The following is a 25,835-nucleotide window of genomic DNA, read 5'->3' as shown; positions in this document are numbered from 1 at the left end:
TTCAATATTGTTTTGTTAAACTTCGTCATTATGAAGTTTATAATCTACCCATTGCATCAATGCATAAACAATGCTCACCTCGCACCAGATTTTCAACTAAGCTAGTATGCACCGGTTCGTTAACAACCGTTCCCTCTTCAAGAATTTTGCGCACTGTTTGTTAATAATTATTCGAACCAATCCTTATCATTCCCGATCGTCGGCAAACGTTCCGTGCTAATCTACCTCGATTAAGCCACGATTAAACGGTGTTAACCCGGAGCCGCAGCTTCGACGATGCGCGGTTAGGGATCAATGCTAACCAAACAGCGGCGAGTCACAAGGCACCACTTTGACGTGTGCGCACTATTCTAGGCAACCCATAACAACAACAACAACAACAACAATCGTCCTTCAAATCATGATTCAGCCCTTCCTCCGACCGAAAATTGCATCAGTTTCCGAACCGTATAATCCTTCCGGTGCGGCTTAGGCACGGCGACGACCTCGATGAATTGGATTAACCGACCCCGAGACCCCAGAACGGTGCGACCACGGACTGTAGATAAAGATTGTTGCCAAGGCCCCTCAAACTTTCTCCAGAAACCCCCCGCTGCTTTCTGCTTCGATGGCGTTTATCAACGATTAAGGATTACACTGTTGGCGTGAGTGACAGCTACCGCAGAAGAAAATCCTCAAGAACATGGTCAAAGCAGCGGGACAGCTTGATTGAAGCGATGGACGATGATAAAACGCTGACGGTTACCACGTTGCAGAATTTATGTCTTTTTTTTATTCGTTGTCTGGTCAAACCACTGTGTTCCGTTAATTGTCCGATCGTCAAAATGATGAACCTCAACCCTCATCAATTGGAGTTACCACGCTTACGCTATGGCACTTTCGTTGCAAACTTCCCCCCCCTTTATGAGTTTTCTGTCCACATCGCGCCGTCACAAATGGGACTTATGTGCACAAGACATCATATTAACGATTTGTACGAAAACTAAAAAAGTTCATGCACTAAAGCCAGCATCGGTCATGATGTCGGCATCAAATCGTACTGGGACGTAATAAAAAGGACATCAAATCCACTGTCACTCCTGCTTACCAATTCCACCGTACAAATAATCTTAATTCAATGCTTTAGACCCACATTATGTCCTACATTTCCATACCATCGGACAATATCGCTCCCATTGCTCGCAACAACAAAAAAAGAAAACAATAATTCTCCATTCTTTACCTTATCTTCTCCCCTGTGATGCTCTATGGTTTATGCATTGCGGCGGAAACCGGCGCCGATAATATCATAAACTGGCGACAAGCAATTTGTGACCATTTCGCTAAATCGTCCCCTAGATCCAGCACATCCGATAACAATACACGATCGGCATATTTTTCGCAGACAGCATCTTTCCGTCATCTGTCGCACATAACCATCACCACCACCAGCATCACCACCATCATCATCATCATCATCATCAATTAATTGTACCACAAAGTTGACCTATTCCCACAGAAACTATTTACAACGACGACTGGGCAGCCGTATGTCACAGAAAGCAAAAAGGGATCTAGCAAGTGAGGAAAGAAAAAAATCGGTGGGTGGGACACGAACCAGCCATCCCTCAGTTTGTGAAGAAATCGATGATATGTGTTTATTGTGTCCCGATGGGTATGGTTGCTGACGAAGCAAAACGCTCCTGTGCGGACGATACGATACATTTCATCAGCCGCGCCATCAACCACCGTTTGAATTCTTTACCGATGCGAACATTTGCCGTACCGACCGGAGTTGACACTGCGCCAAAAGGGAGAGGAGTGCCAACGTCGGGAAACGCAACCTAGCACAACGTGAACCCTCACTTCCGGACGGCTCCGGGCATCATCCGGACATTGGCACATCTCAGTTTACATCCATCTTCCGCGCCTCGGAGGGTGAAGTTTAGCCTGCCGCTATTTGTGCAGAGAAACCGCAGAGTCTCAACAAGCCACAGCCACAGACCGCTGCCCAAGTTTGTATTAGAGAGCTAGTTTCCCGTCCGCCGCATGGGATGCGATGCGTTCGCTCTTGCACGCCAGTAGCCCCTGCTGTACCTAACCCAACTCGGAAACTATCCGAAGGGGAAGCGAAGGTAATGAGACAACTAAAAATAACTTGTGAAACTTAGAGCACATACACATGGTTTCTTGGATCACTTTCGTGAACCATTCGTGAATGAGCGAAGTGCTCGGCCACACTGACAGAACGGTGGCGTGGTCTCTATCCATCTCGCCAATCAATTACTGATTGCTTCCGCACACTTTTAGCGCTGCCACAATTATTGGCCTTGAAACTAGCGCGGTCGGTCGATTGCTTTTGCGAGGCACCGCAACATACGGGAATAGCGGCAGCTGAGGCTGGTAAAGCATCTCTGGGCCAGGTAAAGCATCTCTTCCCGTAATAGACACTGCTCGTCAACAGTTTACTGTTTTTATTTTTTCGAAAATGATTGAATGTACCGTTCGGGAACTTAACGCAAAGAACATCTTCTAGCAGAGCCTTAAATATTGATTGAAAAGAAAAATCGAACGTTATTTTGTACAGTTTTTCAACACACACACACACGTACACAAAACCCCTCCCAAAAACTAATTGGATTATAACCCCGTCATTGCAGCGGCTATGCTTCATGCTCGATGCGGATAAATCAAACTCCAGTATCAAATCGTGATACATAACTAAAATTTAATTAATTTCGTACTGCGTCAGGACAAACCGCAACGGGAGCGAACACATCCCGTGCCCCAGAATCCAGACTGGTGAAAGCTGGGCAGCAAAAATGGCTAGGCGAAGCATAATTTTTCGCCTCCGGATTGCACCAAAAATATAAATCAAATTCTTCTTAATTTATTCCAGCTCATCCACTGTGGCGCAATTCATCTTGCCAAAGGTTTTCCTCCGTCCAGATTATCAGATCAATGATGGTGAAAAATGGATAAGAAAAATTAAATATGGGCTAGCGATTTTCGCGGAATGGATCCATGCTACGCAAATATATGCGTCAATCAGTAGCCAGCATTCGATTTCCTCGCAATTTTTATAACAATGGGAAAAGGTCAAGTACAAATAAAAGAGTGTCTTATTTAATGGTTCATCATTTTTACACGAAAACTCATTTGCCTGCCACCGGTGCCTAGAAAGAGCCCGATTGAAAAAACGTTTTTAAAAGTTCAGTTTGTTTGATTTAATAAGTGGAAACATAACAATCCTGAAAAAAAACACAAGTTTTGCAGCGAACATGCATTCATTATGCGTTTCAATGAAATCTTATTTATATCAATGACCTTGGAACGCAAAGTGCGTTGGTACATTGAGTGCTTAACATCACGAATTCAAATGAAAAATTTCACGTAAAAATGAACGAAGCATTACAAACACACAATACGAACGAACAACGATGTTAGAATAGCCTCATGCCAGCCTCACAGCTGGTGGCGTACAGTGGAAATAAACTCCCAATTCGGCACGATATTAATGAACCTGCACGAGTCCGATGCACCTCACATGGGGCAGCAAATGAGAAGAAAACGGTCTGTAAGGCGTTTTGCAGCATGGTGCAACATATGGTGCATCGGGTGGAAGCGAGTGTTCGCTGCCAACATACCGAGCTTGTAAACTGAGATCTCCCGCGTTCTTTACGCTTTGGAGAGGAGGCACCAGTAAACCATAAAGCATACGATGCGACGAGCTGGAACTGAAAAAATCAGCAATAAAAAAAATAAATAAAACTCGCACGCACTCGAGCCGAGAATGCTGATGCGCTGCACCAAACATTAATCAGTATATACGAAGGCAAGTTATTGTGTGTGTGCGCGGGGGGAAACTAAAGTCGAGGGTTAAAATTCCAGACATAAACACACACGTGCTGCGTTTCGGTGAAACGTGAATAAGGAGAGAGAAAAAGGCATTCAGCCACGCTACTTACACTGCACCGTAAGCAGCAGCTATAAAGAAACTAACCAAGCTGAGCGAAGGAGTGTAATTTTGCTTAACATTGGAACAGAATGTTTCATTCCTATCGATTATTCTGATGATTAATGGGCTGCTTAATGAGCAGCACATCAACTCGATCCGAAAAAGGAGTAAATTAGAATTTGGTAACATATTCATCTTTAGAAATTCAGACTTTTTAATGCATTTCAACATCGCTATGTTCCCATCATACTACACAGCCCAGAAAAACGCTTCTATCTGCTTGGCAGTGATAATAAAAGCCTGCGCTTTAATTCGATCGATATTGCATCCTTGAACTCGTCGAGAACCCGTCACGCACGGGAGACGATAGAGAATTGGAAGATTGTGCCTAGTTTGCTCGATTCAAACGGTAGCGAAATGCAGCCAGCACTCAAGCAACCGTACTGGAGTGGGTAAGCGTACGAGTGTAGTGTAGTGGCCAACCACTACAGTCACCCCCTCCGAAGCGACGAGTATGAAAATAAGCATAATTAAAGCGCAACCAAGTTTCGTGATATGAGCTGGCCTGTTATGTTACTTATTATGCTGCAGCAGTTTTGCTATCCTATCCCACCGAGTACCGAGAGACGGGCTCGTCCCGACTTGTGCGAGAAGTTAGAGCAAGCAAAACACAAAAGCTTCACGTTAAGTTCTGCGCCATCCGGCAGATGCGGGCTGCACGGGAGCGCAAAGTTTGCGTTGCCGCCTGGGCCAACATGTGGCAAGTGTACATTTCAAGGTTTGCAAGCATTAAGAATGAAAGTATAATGAGTGGCGGGAAAGTTACAACAATCACGCAAGAGTTCGGCTCCCGGCAGCGCATCGATGCTGCTAAACTTTCTCTATCCAATTCAAACTCATTAAAACGCTCTCCCGGGCACCAAAAAGGGATGAATTTTAATATTTTTTACCCAATTAGTTTGCTTCGTTTGTCGGGACGGGATTGCATTATTTGTGGATTTAATTTATCCCGTTTTGGTGGTGCGAAAGGAGACTACCATTTTTACACTTGCCAACAGGAAACTAACCTTATAGAAGAGAGCCTAAATGATTTCAAGTAAAAATTCAAATTTTACCACATTATGTCCTGTGTACCTCATTACTGCGGTTGTACTACTTTCCATAGCAGAAGCTCTCATAGTGTTAGTTAGACTGTTAGTTCAAACCTAGCCTGAATCGATCGCTCTTAGCTTCATCTTCTTTGGCACAACAACCGCTGTCGGTCAAGGGCTGTCTGTACTACCACTAGTGGGCTCGGCTTTCAGTGACTTATTTATTACTCTAGCAGAATAGTCAGCCCTAAGACGTATGAAGTCATGTTCCATTCTGGGCTTGAACTCATGACGGGCATGTTGTTAAGTTGTACGACTTAACGACTGTACCACCAGACCGGTCGCTCTTAGCTATACGATTTGGAAATGTGGTAAAGCACATGAATTGATGCTGATTATTTTAGGTACTCATCGATATACTGATAGCTCATAAGACTTATAGCTTGTTTAAGTTCACATTTCTGAGAAAAATATAACAAAACTAAGCACTTTTAAGATTGATTTGCGCAATGCCTTTGTAAGCATTAGATTTTTCTTGGAAAAAGAAATCCTAACTTTTGCAGATAGAAAACACCAATCCGGAAAACCCCTCCCCAAGTTCTCCGAACCGTCATCCTTGCCACTTCGTTCATCACATTACATCTTTGCTTATAACATATAAAATTTTACCAACCCACTCAGAAAAAAAAGTTAAACACAAATCTAATTTAACACACGAATAAACAGCAAACGCAGTGCAGCACAGCCGTGTATACATCAATCAGTTTCCGGGGGCCGGGTGTGCTGCTCGCTAAGGTTTAGGCAAGATTGTGCATGCCAAAACAGCATCCACTGGATGGCGATGCTCCATCCAGTGCCTGGGAAAAGATCAAACGATAGCGGGCCGATACCAAACACCCAGAGGCGCCGCTGGTTTTACGGCACGAGGCTGTGCTTGCAAGGAAACATTGGAAAACGCAAGCAAAGCAGCAGAGCAGCAAACGCCATGCCCACACATTCCGACTTACATTCGCTCGGGAGTCCTGTCGTCGATTTGGCCGCACCCGCGGCCCCACCGGTGGTCCCGTTGCCGGACGGCAGCCAGCTGGCCGTAGTGATGGTGGTGGTTGTGGTAAGTGTCGGCTCCAGCACCATGTTGTTCTTTAGCACATGCTCTTTCGCTTCTTGCATCGCCAGCTTTTCCAGCTTGTCGGTGGCACCGGCACCGAGCGACGGCGGCACAAGGACGAGCAATGTCAGAAGCCACGCGCTAGTAACCTTCATCTTCTGGTGGTGCCCCATTTTGCGCGGCCCGCCAGGAACTGTCGCTAGCGTGTCTGGTGAGCCCTCCCCCACTTCCTTCTTCTCTCTGGTAAACTGCCTCTGGTGCCACGAACAACACCCCGTCGGGTTAAACTGTGTTACCGCACACGCCGCCGCGCGCACACTCTACACCGAACACGTTTTGGGGGCAGCAGAGGAAATTTGCTTTGAAAGCCGGCACAGCTTTTCCGAACATTCACACAAAGTAATACACAAACTCACAAACACACACACACACACAGGTACACACGGGCACAAGTACACACTTAGGTTTTCTTCACAAAGCACATGTTTCAACCGCAAAGCATGGTAACCGAACCACCAGCCAAAATGGATGATACATTTCTATTGTCGCCAATTTTCTTCACGATTGGTGACGTTGTACGGACACATTGAGGTGCGGATGGATTCACAGTAACAAACTACACGCACGGCACAACACACAAAAGCGAATGACTTTCACTTTGCCACTAAAAAAGAAAGAAAACGGAACACTTATTTATCTTCTTCACGACACGGCGTAAGTTTTCCACCGCGGCACTGCACTGGGATTTGGACAGGCAACGTGGCCTACTGAAGCGGCAGTACGGCCAGCACCTCCAAACGTGGAAGCTCTATCGGGCCGAATGGTTGCTGTGATGTATTTTGATGTTTAATATCACGGCTTTTCACCCACCACCACTCGCCATCGGGCTCATCAGTGCGTTATCGTAGCTCTCAATATATCTGCATATATCTATCGCCAAACTCTTATCGGAACGGAAAAAGGGTATCGGCAACTTTCCGCCTTGACACACCACCACTCGGCACAGCCGGACCTTTCCGAATGAGACAAACACGTTCAGCAGCGAAAGCACAATCCATCCATATCCCCAGGGATTCTTTTCTATTCTGCTCACTAACACTCACACCAATACTACCACTAATACTAGCACTGGCTTGCGGAAACGTCTAGCACGGGGCTGTTATCAGTCGGTAACGATACGTGCAAGCGCCAGTCGCACAGCACGCACACTCGCACACATTTCGCCCGTACCATGGCAAAAGGATACACAGCATCCTACGACACGGGTCAACGGCAGATGAATGCTCGCGTGCTAGGAGATGCATACGGTTGCTTCCGCGCATGCTTGGATGAGACAGGGTTTCCCATTCCATGTAGTCAGATGCGTTATTTTGGGCACGCTTTTCAATAAACAATTAATAAACAATTTTTCTCAACAGATCATGAGATTTTTATGATTTTTTATTACAAAACCTGGGATTTCCATACAAACGCATGCTTTTTAATTGAACTAAATCGAGCGTTCTAAACTAAAAAGTCTTTCGACTAAAAAGTATACCAACTAACAAGCGCTCAACTATTGAATTCTGACTGTAGGGCGGAGCCATTTATGTCACCGTGTGGCCGCACAGAGCGAAATACACAGCGAAATGAACGGAAAAGCGAAGCGAAACAGGTGATACATCTGACGACAATCAGATGATGTGAAATGTAAACAAATGATGTATAAAAAAGCGCAACCAAATCCAAATCCATCCAGACCTAACCAATACAAAAGCCCAACCAAGAACTTTAACACCAAGCGTTTTGTATTTTTTTGGAAAATAGTTATTCATTTTTTCCATTTTGTGAATGTTTCGCTTAAAAAGATACGAAATGATTAGAATGATTAACGAAAACAGATGCTGTATCCTTCCAAACCCATTAGCAGTACCTGTAAGATATATCACCAGTCAAATAGTTCAATTTGCTATGTATTTCACTTTTTGTGACCGCGGAGTCAAAAATGATGCTTGCAAAATTGTTTTGGGTATTGTTTTTTTAATGTTTGGTAGTATTGTTTTTTTTTTTAATACAGTACTCAGACTGCATTGCTGATAAGTTAAAACAACAACCTAATTCATTAACTCACACTGAAGTAAGAAATTCTCAATTTTTAGGACGATTCGATGCCGAAAAGTCGGCATGTTTTGTATAGACTGTTGGGTGCTGTTGTGGATGCTAACTGGGTTTTCGACGGTGGCAAGTATCGTTAAAAGAACTACCCGGCAAAAGAATGATTTTCCGTCCCTCATGAACATAAAAAGGATTAATTAGGCGTTAAAGGAAAAAGATCGACGGCTAAAAATAAATGGATTGAAGTTTTCACAAAACAAATCTCTTTTACACAAAAATGTTAGAGTAATGTCCTTTATTATTCGTCCTTTATTATTTATTATTATTAGCAAAGTCCTTTATTATTCGTTATTCCTTTTTTTATGTCCTTTTATTGTCAGCTTTTGTATTCTTTTTAATTTTTTCTCAGATATTTGTTAGAAATCAACAGCGAATCTCCCAAAACTAGTTTGAACACTTTCCGATTGTGTAGAAAGAAATAAAATTCCGTAGTCGATTTTACAAAACGAACGGAACGCCCCTGCAGCCACGCTCGATGTGGTAGTGGGTGATACATACGAATGCCAATACACGCGCTGTCGAGGACACTTTATTTCTTTTATAACGCTAGGTGTCAACTACGAAATTTAATTACACGGCAGTGGGTAGTAGCGTTGGGCAGAAAATAGAAAAAATCACATTATTTTTTGGAGCACCATTTTTCACCACCAAAACGAAAAGAACACTTGTTACTGGGTCATGCACGTTTGTAAACAATGCCGAAATCTCTATTCCTACTCTTCGCACATATCCACTGTTTCATGCACAGGCCCCATGGTTACTCTCTTTCGCTCTCCTACCTGGGGGAGGGGGGGGGTAAATAACCAATAACAACTGTACATAAGGTACACGGCACTGTACGCATTAAGCGAAGTAAGCGCAGAACGCACTGCCAGTCGCTTGGAGCGTGCTGTCGGATGTGCACGGTGCACGCCGCCGGGCAGGGTGCATGAAAACAATCGTATCACACGTAAATGAAACGTGGTTCCGTTCTCTTTCTTTCCCTCTGAACTAGGGGGTGTATATTTTCCCCTATTTCTCATTTGACAGCAGCAGCAGCTGCTGCTGCCTCAGGTAGGCCACCTTTGGCCATCGGTATTTCCGGACGGCAATCGCCAATCAATATCGAAACGTTTAAAAGATAGCTAAAAAATTCACATATCAGCAACCGCAAGAAGAAAGTATGATTATGCGATACACTTTATGATTATTTGGCATTCCTTTTTTTTCTTTCTTTGAAAACACCGCATCATCCGACTCTTACGCATTCACGCACACGCACGCACACGCACGCACACCTTTAACATCATTGCATCGAACCACCTTTTGGGGCGAATATGCTATTGACATAGCAGTGGTGTGATCGGGCACAATACAATCGTGGCTCACCCGAGAACCTTTACCTTGCGATACTATCCCACACTACATGGTTATTTGCGACCAGCCCGATATGGTGCTGCTAGCCGTGATAATAGATTTGTTTTTAACACATTAACAAATAAATGCGCACTAGCGCCCTAGAAGGCCGAGTCGCGATTTGCCCGGTTTACAGGTGTACCGAAATTACGCAAACCCGGACTTGGACGGATGGACTTTAGCCGAACACTATGCACGTACAACACACCGAACCATGACAGTTGTTCCGCCGACCTGGCTACGAGAACTGAGCGAGAGTAAATTTGGATCTATATATTAAGGTGCAGAAATACACAGCCGAGCAGTATGAAGCGAACAGCGTTCACCCCGCTGTCCACGGTATAACCAGCCAGTGTGTAATTGACCAAACTAACTGCGTTTCGGATATGCTTATTCGATAAATAAGTTGTTTAAGGCGCCACAGCATGTTGGAAACTTGATGTAGGAGTTAGGGATTTTTGTTCGAAATATATTTAAAAAAATATTAGATTACAAAACGTATGCTTCATTTCTCCCAGTCGCCATGGCAACGATCCACTGGAAGGTTCGTTATGCTGCCGATAGTGCATTGCTAGTTTGAATACAGGTTAATCCTATTAGGGTTCAATTAAGAATTCAACGTGATAAAACATGTTCTAACAGTTAAGGCATATTATAAATTTAGAATATATCAAGTTGTTGCGAACAAAAAAGGATATAACTATAGTACATTTTGAACTGTAACACTTTTTGTTTAATTTTTTTTTTTTTACGCTTTACTATATTCTCTAAACAAGTTCATAGCAAAGATAAAGATAAAAAAGATTTGGTCTGTAAATGACAGTGGGAAGAGCCATTTATTACGGGGCGATGAAATTTCTACCCTTATATCTTGACAACCCGAAACATCAGCCGAGCGCCGCATGCAGGTAGAAATGATTTCAAACTTGTTTTTCATCGAATTTCATCGCCTGCGCGTCACTGCCGTTTACCGATCTGTTAAACCCATAGGCGGCTACGAGCCATTAAGCTGCGTTACTGTATCTATTTGAGACGTTAGTTCAACTACTAATACTTAATTAATAGACGGTGAGTTAGTTTTCAAGTTCTTGTTGGAGTTTCACTACTATTTGACGCATTTCAACGTGCGTAAAAGCTGAGCGCCAATCCGTGTAGATTTCAAATCCGATGTTGTTTTTGGTTGATAGTGCGCTGGGGATTAGGAGAGAGAAATCCACCTTGGATGCGTCATAGCGCCAAGCCGCGGGGTCGTTAGGAGCTGTCTTTAACACGTATCGTACGATGTGTGTCTATTTGCACTTTTTAAAGTACACCTTGAGGAATGCGCAGCAGTTACGCGAATCCTACCACAAGAGCACGATAAAAAACGTCAACTCCCTCTCTCTCTCTCGCATCTCAAGCGCGATAAAAACACGTGTCGGAACGGTTATGACGAATAGATAAATCCAATATTAGCCAATATCCAATAAAAATCATATAATAGAATATCATACATAGAATATAGAATAAAAATTAGAAGCTACAGGCAAGGTGGATACCTATTGTTCTTTCAACATTATTTTGCAATCAAACAGTTACTAATCATTTATTGTATCTTACAGTAACAGTATCTATTTCGTTTGCAGCATTCATCCTTCTCGGGGCAATCATGTATTTGTTTAATTGAAATAAATAAAATTATCATGATTTGTGTATCATTCTTTGTCTTGCTTCCCTTCCAACATAAGCTTGCCTTTGCGGTTGACCATAAAACTCCTTCACAATTTTGGGGATTATAATACTAAAAAAGAAAACATTTCAAATCTGCCGAAAAAAAATCCAAAAACATCTAAAAACAGAACAGTGTCCTTTTGCTTAGGTTTATGAATTCGCATCGAAAGAAGATCTAATCTAACGTAAATAAGGCAACACCGATCATTTCCAATTCCGCGCTCCACTTTCTCTTACACTCTTGATGCTCGCCAGCTCATCCCTCGGCGTTTGGGATCCCGTATGCGCTCTTCTCTGTGCATTCGTTTCCGCGTTCGGTAGGGGTACGATTTTTCGTTGGTGGATTGTGGATGTATTTTTTTGGTTTTTTTTTACAATAAGTTCAAATACAAAACATAAGAAAAGAAATGTATCAAAATAAAGAGAAAATCAAATAAAGAGTCATAATTGCACAGAAAAGTGAGCAAAAACAATTTTGTGGTAGTTACCGAGCGTTCCTTGCCAAACTGATACTAAACGTGCCAATAGGTTCTCGCAAATCGGTTGCAAATTCATTTTGAAAAATTCAAATTTTGAAACTTCCGAAGGATACAACACAAGCTCACTTTTCCAATTACAAATTGGTACATAAGGTATAAACAAAACGTCGTAAAACCAAGACAGTGAGCAGAGGCGTCATAAATCGTCTGCCGTCACGACACAAAAATCCCACACGCCCACACAATTGGCGTTCAAACAAACCGTAACAGGAACCAGGGGATGAATGATCGACAAACACGCACAATAATGATCAATTATCGTCGCAGAATGATGAGCAAACATGTCTTTTCCACACGGTAGCTTATATCAAACTGGCTCTACTTTGTTAACTAACACTTCAGGCTGGAGCCCGATCAGGAGGGGGCGTTATTCGGGGTAACAGGGTAAAACATTGTTAAATATTTGATTGCAAAGATTAAATGATCGCTTTCACGATGCTATCATTGATCATAGGGGACACACGGGACGGATTAAATAAAAAAAAAATAGATCACACACGCACACAGAGTGCAACGAAAGAAACTACAGAAAATGTACCAAAACAACATAACGAAAACGAACAACAAGATACGCAGACGGTCATTACTGGAAGGTGTGTGTACCAACGCATGATGATGATGATGAGGCAGTTGTTGGTCGCGGCCAACAACTACCGTTCCCACAGCCCCCGAACATGATGGAAATGAGCAGGTGAAAGGTCCCATGGGTGGACACAGATTTGGAAACAGAGAATCTCGGGGTTTTGTTTTTTGTTTGTTTTACGCCAAATTTTGAGCTTTTATATTGTGTTTTCCATATTTGTTTGCCGATTACCTTTACTTTTTTACCTAATTTTGCCAACTGGTCCAAAACATTCTCAAACGCTCTGCTTCCTCACCTACGCACACACCGCGCACGGTTTGATCGTCTAGCTTCACAGCATTATGCTTCCTGATGGGGTTTTGTTTTGTGTTTGTTTGTTGCATGATTTTGAAGGTGTGTTTCCTCGTCTCGCAAAGGGGAAAGAAAGGAATGGCCCATCCACCGAAAGAATGCCCCCTCACAACAAAACAACACACCGAGTTGCGGGGGGGGGGAGATTAGGAGCTGTTGGCAAGTGTGTGTGTATGTGTGAGTCAGATGTTACAGACCGAAAAGGGAAAGAGAACGGGAATCGGGATCGGAAATAACAGTTAAACAGTTACAAACGGGATGAAAGTTTAAGGATTTGCGCTTGGAAAGGAACTATTTTGGCTTTGGTTTAGGGGTGTTTGGGGTGTTTGTTTTTTCGGTTCTAACCTAACTTCTCAGATATACGCATACGCCGGGAACCTGTTAGAAGAAACAAAAACGAACGATGAGGGAAAACGGTTGGTGAAGGGAACAGGACACGGAGGTTTTCCGTGCCATTTACGTTTAACAGAAGCGTGCGGTGGGCAAGAGGGCTTAAAAAAGGTGGCAGAAAAAAGAAGCAAATAATAAGCTAGATTTGATAATAAGAGCGATGAGTTTGCGCAGTGGTGCGTGTGCAACATTCGACGATTAATGCGACAGTGCAACAAATTACTATTACCATATTGTCACGGGCGGCAAGCTTGAGTTTTCGAATATCAATCGCTGTTTGCAAACAGCTGACCGGCTTAACAAAGCGTGGTTTAACACCCTTTTTCCTCTATTAGTTCTAATTGCGTTTGCTTCACATCGATCGTGCTAATAATGTGTTTTGCTGTTCTTGGTATCATCCGCAGCCGATGATGCATGCCACATGCCGTGTTATTGACGTTGCTTTCCCTTTGTTTGTGTTCAATTTTCCTTTATAACACTCCTGAGAGAAAGATCGCCCAAAAAGGTGTAAAGGATGGTTGAGGGAAATGTTGTGCAAGTGCGCCAGGCAGGAAAATAGGTAGGATGTTGTAGGGCGGTGGAGGTAAGGGGGGGTATTAGAAAGAAAGTTTAAAGTGTAAACATTAGTGCCGATTCGTACGCCCGAGTGCATTCTACTCATCCAAGCGACCGATCGCTACGTGGACATCTATCAAAAGCAAAACTTGATCACACAACAACATTCCGTTTCGCTACGGGTGCTTTGTGCTACGAAGAAAACAGTGAATACAGTCGATCTTATAATAGCTATAACATATTCTATTCTAGCATTGCACGTTGGATTGCAAATGGAGCAATAGAAATCATATTATAAAGTGAAATTGTTCCTTGCAACTGAACAGTGCAAATAAACCACACAGCATTAGCACAGCTAGTTGATGGATGATGGTCAATTCATTTAAGTGAAACATTATTTACAAAACCAAACTGCTAATCTCAACACTCTAATTACAGAAGACGGGTATAATCTGGATATACATGATCTATATCACACCACTTGAAAACATAAAAATCATTTTAAATATACATTTTAAAATGCTACAATACAAAGCAGCTATTAAGAAAAGGAATGGTTTGGGCTAAAATAAACCCTGTGTTGCAATTTGTAATTATTAAATCTCCTTTCTATTCTAGATCGTCTCAGATAAGTTGTAAGAAATGTTTTTATAGCTATGTATTTGCTTAAAAACGCTGTGTTTGCTATCTTTCATACTTATTTATTCCTTGCATAAATAGAAAAGAAGCCAATAGCTCCAATTTGTTGCCTTCCTTTTTTTGTGTTATTCACACTCCTCAATTCCAGTACTAAATTGCCATCAACATTGCATAATTAATGGAATACACCGTACGTAGCGATACTCGTGGTTGTGAGTGTGTGAGTGTATGATAAGCGTATTTAAAATGATTATTGAGATCGTTGCACACCACACGTTTTAGTCCGCCAGTAAGCGCCTGCGATTAAATATTGTACAATAGTCCATGTTGCCTAGTTAGCGCAAGTTGGTTGTTGGTTGGGTGAGTGTGTGTGTTTGTGTGTTTGTAAGCAGTCGAACAACACGGTGTTGCAGGTGACGGAAGAAAGAAAAATGGAAACATACAGTTACAAACTATGTTAGCGCAAATTCACAGCAATGTCACTACACGGCTAACGAGAAGCGAAACGGGAAGCGAAACGGGAAGCGAAAATGGTAGGAAAGGAAGCGACGGTAAACACATGAGAACAGCGTGGCAACTATTCTACTGATCTGTCTAAGCAGTATTCGAGCATTTTTTCCTTTTTTTATGCTTTTATGGTCCTGCCCTACAACTACAGATGAATATTGGCAGGTGGGATGATTGGATGGTTGGCATGAACGTGAACTATAAACTCTAAATCTATATCCGAAACATAAAGTCGTACTTGACGGGTATATACATACACACACGCAAACACTAAACGAACGACAGAGATGGACGCTTAACGAAGAAAGCGAAAGTTAATCAACATTAACTGCTAATAGTAAAACAAAACTAAAAAAAAAAATCTGGCAAATAATATATGAAACGAATAGACGAGCAACACAATGCAACACGCAGACAAGACGGCAGGCACATGCGGCCCCACTTACCAGTACGTTCTCTTCTCGGCCAGATGCTTCAGAACGTTCTGGACAATGTCGGTGCTCGTGTTGTTACCGCCAAGATCTAGCGAGAGAAAGACAAAATACAGCTCCGGTGAGTTCCAACTGTCGCAATCCCATACAAACGACCCACGGACGGGGTTTTGATACGTTACCGGGCGTGTGGATTCCATCGATGTCGATCGTTTTGTGCAGCGCGTCCGAGATACAGTCGGCATGGTAGCGGTGACCCAGATGGTACAGCATGTCCACCGCCGCGTTCAGCATGGCGACCGGATTGGCAACGTTCTTGCCGGCAATTGCCGTGCCAGTGTTACGAGTGCCCGGTTCAAACACGGCGTACTGTGGGCAATGGTGCAAAAAAAAAAACACTCATCGTTATTAGCAGAACAGTCCCCTCTCCCTCCCTTTCCCCATAATCCCAAAACAACATCAGTACATACGTGGTCACCATAGTTACGGCCAGAAAACAGGCCGGCACCACCGACCAGCCCGCACAGCACGTTCGACGTAATGCTGCCGTACAGGTTGGTCGTGTTCATCACGTCAAACTGGTGCGGGTTCGATACGAGCTGCATGCAGCAGTTGTCGATAATCATATCGTTGTGCTGGATGTCCGGATACTCCTTCGCGATGTCGCGCGCCACCTTCAGGAACAGCCCGTCGGCCAGCTTCATAATGTTCGCCTTGTGGATGGTGGTCACCTTCTTGCGGTTGTTGTTCTTCGCGAACTCGAACGCAAACCGGGCCACGCGGGCCGCATTCTCGATCGTGACCACCTTCATGCTTTCCACCACGCCGCGCACACTCTCGTGCTCCAGCATGGCGTACTCGCCCTCGGTGTTCTGCCGCACGATCACCACGTCCACGTTCTGGTGGTGGGCCGGGATCGCGTTGAACGATTTGCAGTGCAGCACGTTCACGAACAGATCGAGCTCGTTGCGCAGGGCGACGTTACGCGACAGGATGCCGGTCGCCTCGGACTTGGTCTCGATGTTACCCTTGATCGCCACGCCGTTACGCTTGATGGAGGTGATGGCGTACTCGAGATCGTCATTGCCCTCGCTGGCCGGATCGATGTCGACGATTTCAAAGTCCACCGGCACGCCGGCAAACCGGAACACCTCCCGCACGTAGCTCATCAGCTCCGGGCCGATTCCGCCGCCCGGCAGCATCGTCACCGTGTGCCGCCCGCCATACTGCGCTTTCGGGATCTGCTCCACCTTCCGCTGGACGGGGTTCTTGTGCTGGAGCTCAAACGCTGACACGGTGCAGTTCTGAAATCGGTACGCCCGGGCACGGAAGGCAGCGAAAAGCGCTCGATTAGAAGCAGGTTCGATCACGGTTTTATCCACCCACAAACGTATATCCCAATTATGTAACGTTTGTCCGCGATGTCTGATGTCCGCTGAACGACCGTCAACACAAACAGGGTGCTGCTGCTCTGCTAGCCAACGGGTGGTATATTTTGGCCTTCCTCGGAAGCGAAACGCTGATGCTTGTTTTACTTACACGTTTGATCAGTGGCGTAACCACATCCTGGCTCATGCGGAACAGTCGGAGCGCCATCGTAGCGATTTCGTGTACACTTTCTCTGGGGGTGGTTTGCACGAAATAGTGATACGATGGGAAAACTGGATGCAGCGGTGTTTTTCACAGCGACAGAGAACGTGAGCTACCAACATCAATAATAACGTTGACAGCTGCCTGCCTGACAGCACACGCGCACGATGTCGACATTCGAATTTACAGGTTGATAGTTTTTTTCAACTATCTGTGTAACTAATAATAACACAATTTGAGGAGAAGTTTAATAATCTATACAATTATATAAACATAAACACGTCAAAGGAAAGAATAGAATGGTAAAAAAGAAAGCATTACGTTTAATTTATGTTGTTTTTTTTGTCAGTCATTGTACTTCGACATACACAAATGGTAGTCGACATAACTATGTGGAGATAACTTGCCAGGCTGTACGAAACAAATGCCAAACATTTCAAAAACACTTTGCTTTGCATGAACGATGCTCATTGTTTCAAGAGTTTTTAAATGACTGATCATATTTTGTGCTATTAAAACTGTTCAGCTTTTGCTTTGATTTTGAGCGCTGAATGTTGAACCGTACACAAAACAGAATTGTCTACGCCAACCTGTCAAATTTCGTTGCAGCGGGACACTTGTCAAACTGATCACGGCCCAACCTGGCCATCACATCGCATTTGTCACTTCGCTTGCAAAAAGTGAGAAGTGTGTCCGTAACGTGGTGCAGGATTTGTTAAATTTCGTTCTTGTTTTCCGTTCTAATCGTTGTTAACCATGCCTAAAAACACGCGCAATGGCAACTTTCGTGGGCGCGGCGGTCGCAACTACGGGGGAGACCGGTTTTACGACGGTAAGTGCAAACAGGGCCAGGATGTCGCTGCTGTGACGCCGCCATTTTGGTGGTGGAACGAAACAAAGCATCGGATGGTGAAATACGGAACTGACCCGTTGTGGTTTGTTTACCTTAGCCAATGCACCAAAACACGACCACGACGATCGAACGGATCGTAGCGGCGGCGAGTGGAACGACCGGAACAGAAACGATCGCATGACGGACGTGAAGCGGCGGGTCAGCTTCAAACCATCGAACGGTGGCCGTGGCAAGGGGCGCATCACAGAAAACCACCTGCGGGCGCACATGAACGATGACGATGAGGCGATGGGTGGCGACATGTTCGACGGGGGCGATCTTCGCGTGCGCATGAACAATCGCAACTTTGATCGGCAGCGGCGCAGCGGCTCGCCGATTCCTCGCGGCGTACCGCGTGGTGGCGGTGGTGGTGGTGGCGGCGGCGGCAATCAGCGCAAAAAGTTGCTCCCGAACGCACCGTGGTACGAGGTGCGGATACCGTACGGCAACAAGTACGAGAAGGAGTTTATTCTTCGCTCGATTCAGCAAGCCATCACGCCGCAGATGTTCATACCGCTGTACTACAAGGCGAACGAGTCGGGCGCCGTGTTCTTTGTGGAGGACTTCCAGGCGGCCGATGCGATCATGCGGGCCAACCGCAGCATTCAGACGCCCGATGGTCGCCGGATGATACTGGTGGTGCGCAACAACCCGCCGCCGACGCAGGTGAACGAGCAGCTGAAGATGCGCATGAAGCAGGCCATGGTCAAGCGCTACAACCCGCAGACGAAGGGACTGGATCTGCAAAAGTTCCACGCCGATCCTGACCTGAGCGACATCTTCTGCGCACTGTTCCGGCCGCAAATTATGCTGGCCGCGATCGACATCATTGCGGAGCACATACCCGAGATAGAGGCACTGAATCTGAACGAGAACAAGCTGTACATGTTGGACCATCTGAAATCCATGACTACTAAGATGCCACATCTGAAGGTGCTCTATATGGCCAGAAATCGGGTAAGTCATGCGATGGCTTTGCCTTCTGCTGCTGCACCAAACATGCTCGTTAACGTCGTGCGGTCTCCATTTCCTCCCCTCCAGATACCGTACCTACACTCCTTGGACAGTCTGAAGGGGCTGAAGCTGTTGGAGCTGAATTTGCTGGAAAATCCGCTGTGCAAGCACTTCGACGATAACACAGCCTACGTCAGGTATATCAATACATACGAGATCACGTGAATAAGTGCTGTGTTGTCTTATATTTGGCAGAACCTCGTGGGCCTGAATCGGAGCTGCTTCAAGCCTGCCATCCTTGCACACTTCCCATCGTTCGGTGTTGTGTGTGTGTGCGCGTGTGTGCGTGCACGTGCGTGGTGTGTGGCGCTGCTCCCGTTCGATCATCCTGGATAGGGACGTTCGGCTGACGGGTGTGGCGGAGCAAAACGAACAGGTGACACTTGCTTCGCGCAGGAAACACAATCCCACAATGAACCGGCAGGGGATGTTGGGAGTGTGGAAATGCATTCCATCTGCACGGTGGTCGATCGAACAGGCCGAGAAGTGAAATCCGTTTTGTGCCCCTCTCCATCTCATTAAGCTCACCAGCGACTAGCAATCTAGCATTGTTTAGTGCCTTTTCGTGCATCGTTTTACGATTTTTAAATATCCCTTTAACCACAATTTCAATTTTGACTATAATTGTAACATCAAAATAGTTGTCTTTCTTTAAAAAAAAATCACGTTTGATACATTGATCATGTCGTCGGTAGTGGACAGTATTTAATTAGAAAATTCTAGAAAAGATGGCATTGTCGTTTGTATGAATGTGATCGCTCTAAGACAGGAAACGATCGGGTTTCGGGGGTACGTAGTACAGTTTGAGTGCAATTCGCCTTGAGACTTGTAGCTAAGCGAAAGATAGCTGGAAGAGAGTTTCAATTTATGCTTTCAATCACAATTTGTGATCAACAAGAGATTGATGCGTGAATTTCTTTTCGCTGTTTCTCAGCTCATAATCTCATGATATTTAAAAAAAAACTAAAAAGTTTTGTCAGAGTAGACATGCGGTCCAATGTGCCATAAACACTTGCGAACGGTCGATAAAGCATTTCCATCGTATCACTACAAACAGCATCAACTGTGGAGTGAAAAACATCTCCAACAGCTGTACAAACAAACGTTTCAAGCAAAGCGCTAAAACCTAACCGGCCGGTACCGCGTAACTTCTTGTGGCTTGGTATGAAACGCGGCACTGTACAGCAATGCTTCTACAATAGCTCACATGGATTATGCGGCCGGTTGTCATTCTCTCGCGGACTGGTGGATTACGATCCACTCAGCTCATTCAGATGAGCCCAACGAAAACAGCTGTAAAATGTCGCCCCATTCCCATAAGTAAGACACGCTACACGTAATGTAGGCGTAATAGAACGTGTGTGCCGAATGTCATAGCGAGAATTTCTCCTATGACGGTTTAAAAACGCACTCAAACCGCCTTTGGCGCCGATCGTCGACCAAGTGCTATGGGGAAAGCGCTACAAACAAATAGGACACTGAAATGCAAGACGTTTGCGAATGTGTTCGCGCTACACCGATTGGCGCAACGTTTATTTTGACAAAGCGAAGCAACTATTCAAAGGAAACTGTTTACTGTTGTTCAACAGAATTTGCCTCGGAGAAGAAAAACACGCTTCAATCTCTGTTTAAACTTCAAAACGAAACCTATATTGTACCTTTAAAAAGGACACACATGTCGGGAAGTGTGCATATTAATGCACTCACACTTTCCAGCTAGCTGCAACAAATCGTTACATGTCTCATCGGCGCAATCGGGTCGTTCCGCGGCGTTGCTTATAGTCCAACTGGACCGGTCCATATCGTTTCCATCTTGTTGCGTCGCTCGTACAAGGGCAATTTAGCGACAAAGTACTTTTTCCGTATGAAAATTCACCCACCTTCCTGCGTGGCTACGGTCGGTACGGTGCTCCTTTGCCGGCTTCATAGGAAATGTATCAAACGCCCTCCCCGTTTTCTCTACACCTAATATTTTTTCTCCGCAAATTGAACATGCTTTGGCAATATCAATTGAAATGGATAATATACATTTTGTACCGTCTATTTATAGTGAAGTGCGCAAACGCTTCCCGAAGGTTATCAAGTTGGTAAGTAGCCTTTAATCGGCTTTAACTATTCGCTTGTCCTTCTGTGCTTAATTATGCGGTGCCCGTTATCGTTAGGATGATATCGTTCTGCCGCCCCCAATCAGTTTCGACGTGCCGGAAGACGATACGAAGCTGCCGGAGGCGAAGGCCTCGTTCCTATGCGACACATCCGGTGCCGATCTGGTACGGCAATTTTTGGAACAATACTTTACCATCTACGATTCCGATAATAGGCAACCGCTGCTGGAAGCCTACCACGAGCACGCAATGTTTTCGCTGACGGTTAACACAACCTACCAAAGCAATCAGCAAAAGTGAGTGCATCTTCCACTGTTCCGTGCGTTGTCTGTGCTTTGTGATACATTTTTGACTATAAATCTATCCTTTTTTGTTGTTGTCAAATGCTTAGGTTGGGTGCGTACATATCCGGAAGTCGCAACATTAAGCACAAGACAGATCTGGACTCTCGCTGTCGGTTTCTGAAGCAGGGACGACTGCAGGTCGTATCGCATCTGTCCTCACTGCCACCAACCAAGCACGATCTGACATCGTTTGCCGTAGATCTAACCCTGTTCACGGTAAGTAAGACTTGCGGTTTTAGCTCCCCCAACATTCAAAGCATTCAACAATTCGTTTCCAATTGTTCCAATGTTCCCTTCACAGCCGCACATGCTGCAACTAACCGTCACGGGCGTGTTTAAGGAGCGCAAGGGCAGCGTCAATATGGAGCAGATACGATCGTTTCAGCGTACGCTCGTGATCGTACCGTCGAACGGTGGTTTCTGCATACGCAACGAAATGATGCACGTGAACTCGGTGACGCGGGCTCAGGAAAACAAAGCGTTCAAGGTGGCAGAAAACGGCATGCCGCAGCAACAAGCGGCACCACCGGCCGGCCCCACCGTACCGGCCGTGGTCGGTGTGGCCGCGACTGTCCCGCTGGTGCCGGACGATAACACCAAGCTGCAGATGATACAGGCGCTGTCGGTGCAGACCAACATGAACGCCGAATGGAGCAAACGCTGCCTGGAGGAAACTAACTGGGACTATCCGCGTGCCGAGTTTGCGTTCACCGAGCTACACAAACAGAACCGGATACCGCCGGAAGCGTTCAGAACGAATTAAACCATTTTTGTTGTAGGCGAATGTAGCGGAAAGTAATTTCAATCATAAGTTAGTTTGTTTTAAGGGTTAGCAGACGTTAGCAGACAAATTTGGCCGGTTATTACAATAGGTTTTAGGCTTTCTCGTACAGATCACGCGTTGTACTTTTCCCGTTAATTTTTTTTTCTTTCTCCCTCACACACACACACACACACACACGCAGCCCAAAGTAGTGCGCCCCGGCAAGCAAATATGCGTTGAGTTAAGGAAGAAAAAAAAACCCACAAAAACAACATATTACACGCACTTTGCTCCGGCCGGAAAACGCACTACAAGGTTGCTCGTTAGCTACACATATTTTCGTTGCCCGAAGCGCAATATCTCATAGAACATGGTTCGCGTAAGATATTGTACTTCGGAGCAATATCGGAACAATATTGTTTTGTCTCTCAACAACCCGAACGTGACGAGCAAATGTTGGAAAACAGATTGTTTGTATGAACTATCCTAAAAAAAAAACATTCACCTTACCAGCCAGTCACGGTGATAGGAACGTTTTTACTCTCTACGTTCCAACGTAATATGTCCGGAACATTGCAATCATGTCGCAACGAGTTTGCTTTTCGGTTTCTCCTATCCTAAGATGTACAGAATGTTGATTAAAAATTCACAATTTCCACATATTTTTTAATGCAAGCCAGCAATTTATTCTCATCACATCACGGTGTGTAGTGCGTTTGTTTCGGAGAGCGTAGCTTTGTTAGTTGTAGACCGGTTGCGTCATGATTACCAGCTAGGACCTGAACACCGCCACAGACCCAGGTAGTCAAGGTTGAGCTTTGAATTTGCGTCTGTTCTGACATTTTTCATTCGACTGGAAAGCAAACTGTGTTAATGTTTATAATATGCCTAACAAAATTGAACCTGAGCTTTTGAGGACTTTTATTTTTATCTTTTTATTTTGAGTGTATTCAAGCAATTCGTTAGCGGAAAAGGTATATGAATTTTAACTACGGCACACACTACATTGTACAGCTTAATTAGAACGAAGATGAATGAGGGTGAATATGAAAAAAGTAATATAAATAATACATGGTAATTCTAGTAATGACAGAAGCAAATGCTGATGCGGAAAACTGTTTTCATTGTTTTAATGAAAGAAATTATTTAAGTTTGTAGGTGTATTCGTGCCATTTTCAGTATGAATACTGCTTTACCAACCAACTTGTAGTATAGTTTGAAACTATTTTTGTTAGATTTTTTAAACTTAAAGTTTTGCGAAATTCTAAAACAACTTTAGCAATGTTACCAATTTGATTTTTTTGTTGTGTTTCTAGAACAGTTACTACTATTCATGAGGCATTCTATTTTTGTTTTTTTTTGTGCTTTAGTTTTTGATTTCATGCGTAGGTGGTTTCTTTTAAAGAATTTGATTCAGCAGTTTAAAGATCCAGTGAGATGAATTGTTTCCTCAGTTCTCAAACATTTTTCTTTTTTCTCATGCATTTTCATTCCTTGCCTTTTCTAGCATAATCTTTGAGGATACCCATGCACCAGACTATCTTCTTATGAAATTTAATGTCTCTGGGATAATCCAAAAGTTGTTACCCGTGTATAACGATCCCCTTAATCTGATGTTGGTCACTTTCGACCTAAAGTATAAGACACTAAATATTGTATTTATTATTTTGCCTCTTTACCTACGATCATACCCGTCGAATAGGAGAAACCAGTTGAAAGAATCTGCCAAATATGTCTTTTATGTAATTCTATTTTTTTTTATAATCGTAATTTTTATGATCGTGTAGAAATGTTTTCCAAATAGTCGTTAAAAAATAACATTCAAACCCATGCACATCAGCCTTTTTCTTTGGTTTACTGGCACAATTTTTCATCGGTATAGACAAGCAGCGAACAAATAACTTTGCAAGATTTATGAATTTGCATAATTGTTGTGGGCAGCCGTGCCGACCCCTGGACATGCCGTGGTAGTTGTGCTACCACTGGACAATGTCCAGGGGACGACAGTGTGTCACGCACACTGTCGTACGCACGCTAAGCGCGGGCCGCTCAGTGTGTGTGGTGCGCTCGGACAAGCAAGTGTTGCGAGCAGCCGGTCGAGCAGGGCTCCCGACAGGGCACGGTACGGCTGGCGCGCGGCCGAATATTTTAGTGTGTATTGTGCTTGTGAATTTATATTTATTATGTGTACTGTTATATCAGTGTTTTTTAATAAAGTACCTGATGCAAGCCAAAGACACAACAGTGGCGACGAGGATGGGATCCTCTTGCGTAAGGAGGATCCCTAGAAGAACCCGCGGTCGCCATCACGATCGAGCGCGTCGGTTGGAGCCGGCGCCATCGCGATGGCACGGGTCCCCGCGACAGTGGGACGCCGTTGGACGAGGACCGCTGCCGCCGCCGCCGTTAAGACCGTGGCCCCGGCTGTCGTCCCACGATGGGGACAGAAGGGACAGCCGCACACACACACACACACTCGGCGATGTTTGATTCGCCGGGCTGCAGGCCCAGGGAGCGCCGGCAATGGAAAGGTCGAAGCCTGATTGCCGGGCCATCTGCGGCGACGCTAGGTGTCGTCGGGCTGCAGCCCAAGGAGCGCCGGCAGTGTAAGAGGCAAATTGTCTTTCTGCCTAGCTGCCGGGCCATCATTGGTGACGCGAGAGGTCACTGAGTTGCTGCCGCTGTGTTCGACGGAGAGGGGGCGAGATGCCATGCCCCGCTGCAGCCGTCGTGTTGGACGGAGAGGAGGGCGAGGTTCCATGCCGCCCCGCTGCAGCCGTCGTAGACCAGTGAGAGGGGGCGAGGTCCCATGCCGCCCCGCTGCAGCAACAGTGTCAACGGAAAGGGGCGAGGTTTCATGCCGCCCCGCTGCAGCCGTCGTGTTTGACGGAGAGGAGGGCGAGGTTCCATGCCGCCCCGCTGCAGTAGTGTCAACGGAGAGGGGGGCGATGTCTCATGCCGCCCCGCTGCTGCCGTTGTGTTTGACGGAGAGGAGGGCGAGGTTCCATGCCGCCCCGCTGCAGTAGTGTCAACGGAGAGGGAGCGAGGTCCCATGCCGCCCCGCTGCAGCTGGAGTGTCAACGGAGAGGGGGGCGTTGTCCCATGCCGCCCCGCTGCAGCTGGAGTGTCAACGGAGAGGGGGGCGTTGTCCCATGCCGCCCCGCTGGTGCCGTTGTATTCGTCGGAGAGAGGGGGAGGTCGCATTCCGTCCCCAGTTGCAGCACCGACGTGTTGCTCCCGATGAGAAAGGCGAAATGTGTGCCGTCCTTGCTGCAGCAATTGTACCACCGCTACAGGATGCCATAACGGGCTGCTGGGATATGCTCTTCAGCCGGATGAGGCTTGCGGGACAAACCGGTCGCCGCCGGAGAGATCGCCAGCAGCAGCGTAGCAGCGTGCGGAACGAGTTGCTGGGTAATGCTCTCCTGCCAGATGAGGCTAGCGGGACATTACGGTCGCCGTCGGGGAGATTTCCTGCAACATCGTAGCAGCGTTGCGGAGGCCGGGTAGCGGGGTCGCAGCTTAGGAGCAGCATTTGCGCAAAAATGCCCCAGGACAAGGATCTATGACCGGAGGGTGTCACCACACCGATATTCCCGCAATGGAATATGCGCGTGTCGGTTCGACCCCCTCCGGATAAGTAAAAGGGGAAGATGTTGTGGGCAGCCGTGCCGACCCCTGGACATGCCGTGGTAGTTGTGCTACCACTGGACAATGTCCAGGGGACGACAGTGTGT

General features: G+C 45.5%; 3 protein-coding genes across 18 annotated transcripts in view; 1 reads left to right on the top strand and 2 right to left on the bottom strand.

Annotated features, from left to right (window-relative positions):
- Window positions 1-9,980, bottom strand: part of LOC121587858 (low-density lipoprotein receptor-like) — a 157,148-nt gene extending 147,168 nt beyond the window's left edge. For 5 of the 13 annotated variants that reach the window (XR_006004119.1, XM_041905086.1, XM_041905077.1 and 2 more), the window contains exons 1-2: window positions 9,828-9,940; window positions 6,036-6,800 (exon numbers count right to left, since the gene is read on the bottom strand). Coding sequence is in view for 12 of the 13 variants with exons in the window: in XM_041905086.1 (XP_041761020.1) it covers window positions 6,036-6,309 (274 nt within the window). In the remaining variant the exon portion in view is untranslated. The other 8 variants (XM_041905078.1, XM_041905082.1, XM_041905079.1 and 5 more) reach the window with 8 other exon arrangements.
- Window positions 9,981-11,243: 1,263 nt separating this feature from the next.
- On the bottom strand, window positions 11,244-17,108 carry LOC121587860 (isocitrate dehydrogenase [NAD] subunit gamma, mitochondrial). Of its 4 annotated transcripts, XR_006004120.1 has the most exons (6): window positions 16,930-17,108; window positions 15,861-16,694; window positions 15,573-15,759; window positions 15,406-15,481; window positions 13,488-13,739; window positions 11,244-13,246 (listed from the first exon to the last, which is right to left on the bottom strand). XR_006004120.1 is itself a non-coding variant. In XM_041905094.1 (5 exons), exons 1-5 carry the CDS (start codon window positions 16,984-16,986, stop codon window positions 13,222-13,224), a joined length of 1,179 nt encoding a protein of 392 aa, XP_041761028.1. In that variant the 5' UTR covers window positions 16,987-17,108; the 3' UTR covers window positions 11,244-13,221. The 4 variants fall into 4 exon arrangements, 3 of the variants coding, with proteins under 3 accessions (XP_041761028.1, XP_041761029.1, XP_041761027.1); XM_041905094.1 differs by lacking the exon at window positions 13,488-13,739; XM_041905095.1 differs by lacking the exon at window positions 13,488-13,739 and having other exon boundaries at window positions 11,244-11,689.
- Window positions 17,109-17,641: 533 nt separating this feature from the next.
- On the top strand, window positions 17,642-23,198 carry LOC121588551 (nuclear RNA export factor 1). Its single transcript, XM_041906623.1, has 7 exons — window positions 17,642-17,812; window positions 17,931-18,829; window positions 18,914-19,023; window positions 20,937-20,973; window positions 21,049-21,287; window positions 21,383-21,551; window positions 21,637-23,198. Exons 1-7 carry the CDS (start codon window positions 17,737-17,739, stop codon window positions 22,096-22,098), a joined length of 1,992 nt encoding a protein of 663 aa, XP_041762557.1. The 5' UTR covers window positions 17,642-17,736; the 3' UTR covers window positions 22,099-23,198.
- Window positions 23,199-25,835: the final 2,637 nt, after the last annotated feature.

This window comes from Anopheles merus, chromosome 2R (assembly GCF_017562075.2).
Source record: "Anopheles merus strain MAF chromosome 2R, AmerM5.1, whole genome shotgun sequence".
Taxonomy (NCBI): Eukaryota; Metazoa; Arthropoda; class Insecta; order Diptera; family Culicidae; genus Anopheles; species Anopheles merus.
This window is presented reverse-complemented; position numbering and strand designations above follow the sequence as displayed.

Bases quoted from the DNA above. Each gene is read 5' to 3' on its own strand.
- LOC121588551 (XM_041906623.1), top strand. From the start codon at position 17,737: ATGCCTAAAAACACGCGCAATGGCAACTTTCGTGGGCGCGGCGGTCGC. The intron at 17,813-17,930 runs GTAAGTGCAAAC...TGTTTACCTTAG, and splicing joins GGGAGACCGGTTTTACGACG to CCAATGCACCAAAACACGAC. The intron at 18,830-18,913 runs GTAAGTCATGCG...CCTCCCCTCCAG, and splicing joins TCTATATGGCCAGAAATCGG to ATACCGTACCTACACTCCTT.
- LOC121587860 (XM_041905093.1), bottom strand. From the start codon at position 16,986: ATGGCGCTCCGACTGTTCCGCATGAGCCAGGATGTGGTTACGCCACTG. The intron at 16,695-16,929 runs GTAAGTAAAACA...TACCGATTTCAG, and splicing joins TTACGCCACTGATCAAACGT to AACTGCACCGTGTCAGCGTT. The intron at 14,784-15,405 runs GTAAGTGGGGCC...TGCGCTAACTAG, and splicing joins GCCGAGAAGAGAACGTACTG to GCAACATGGACTATTGTACA.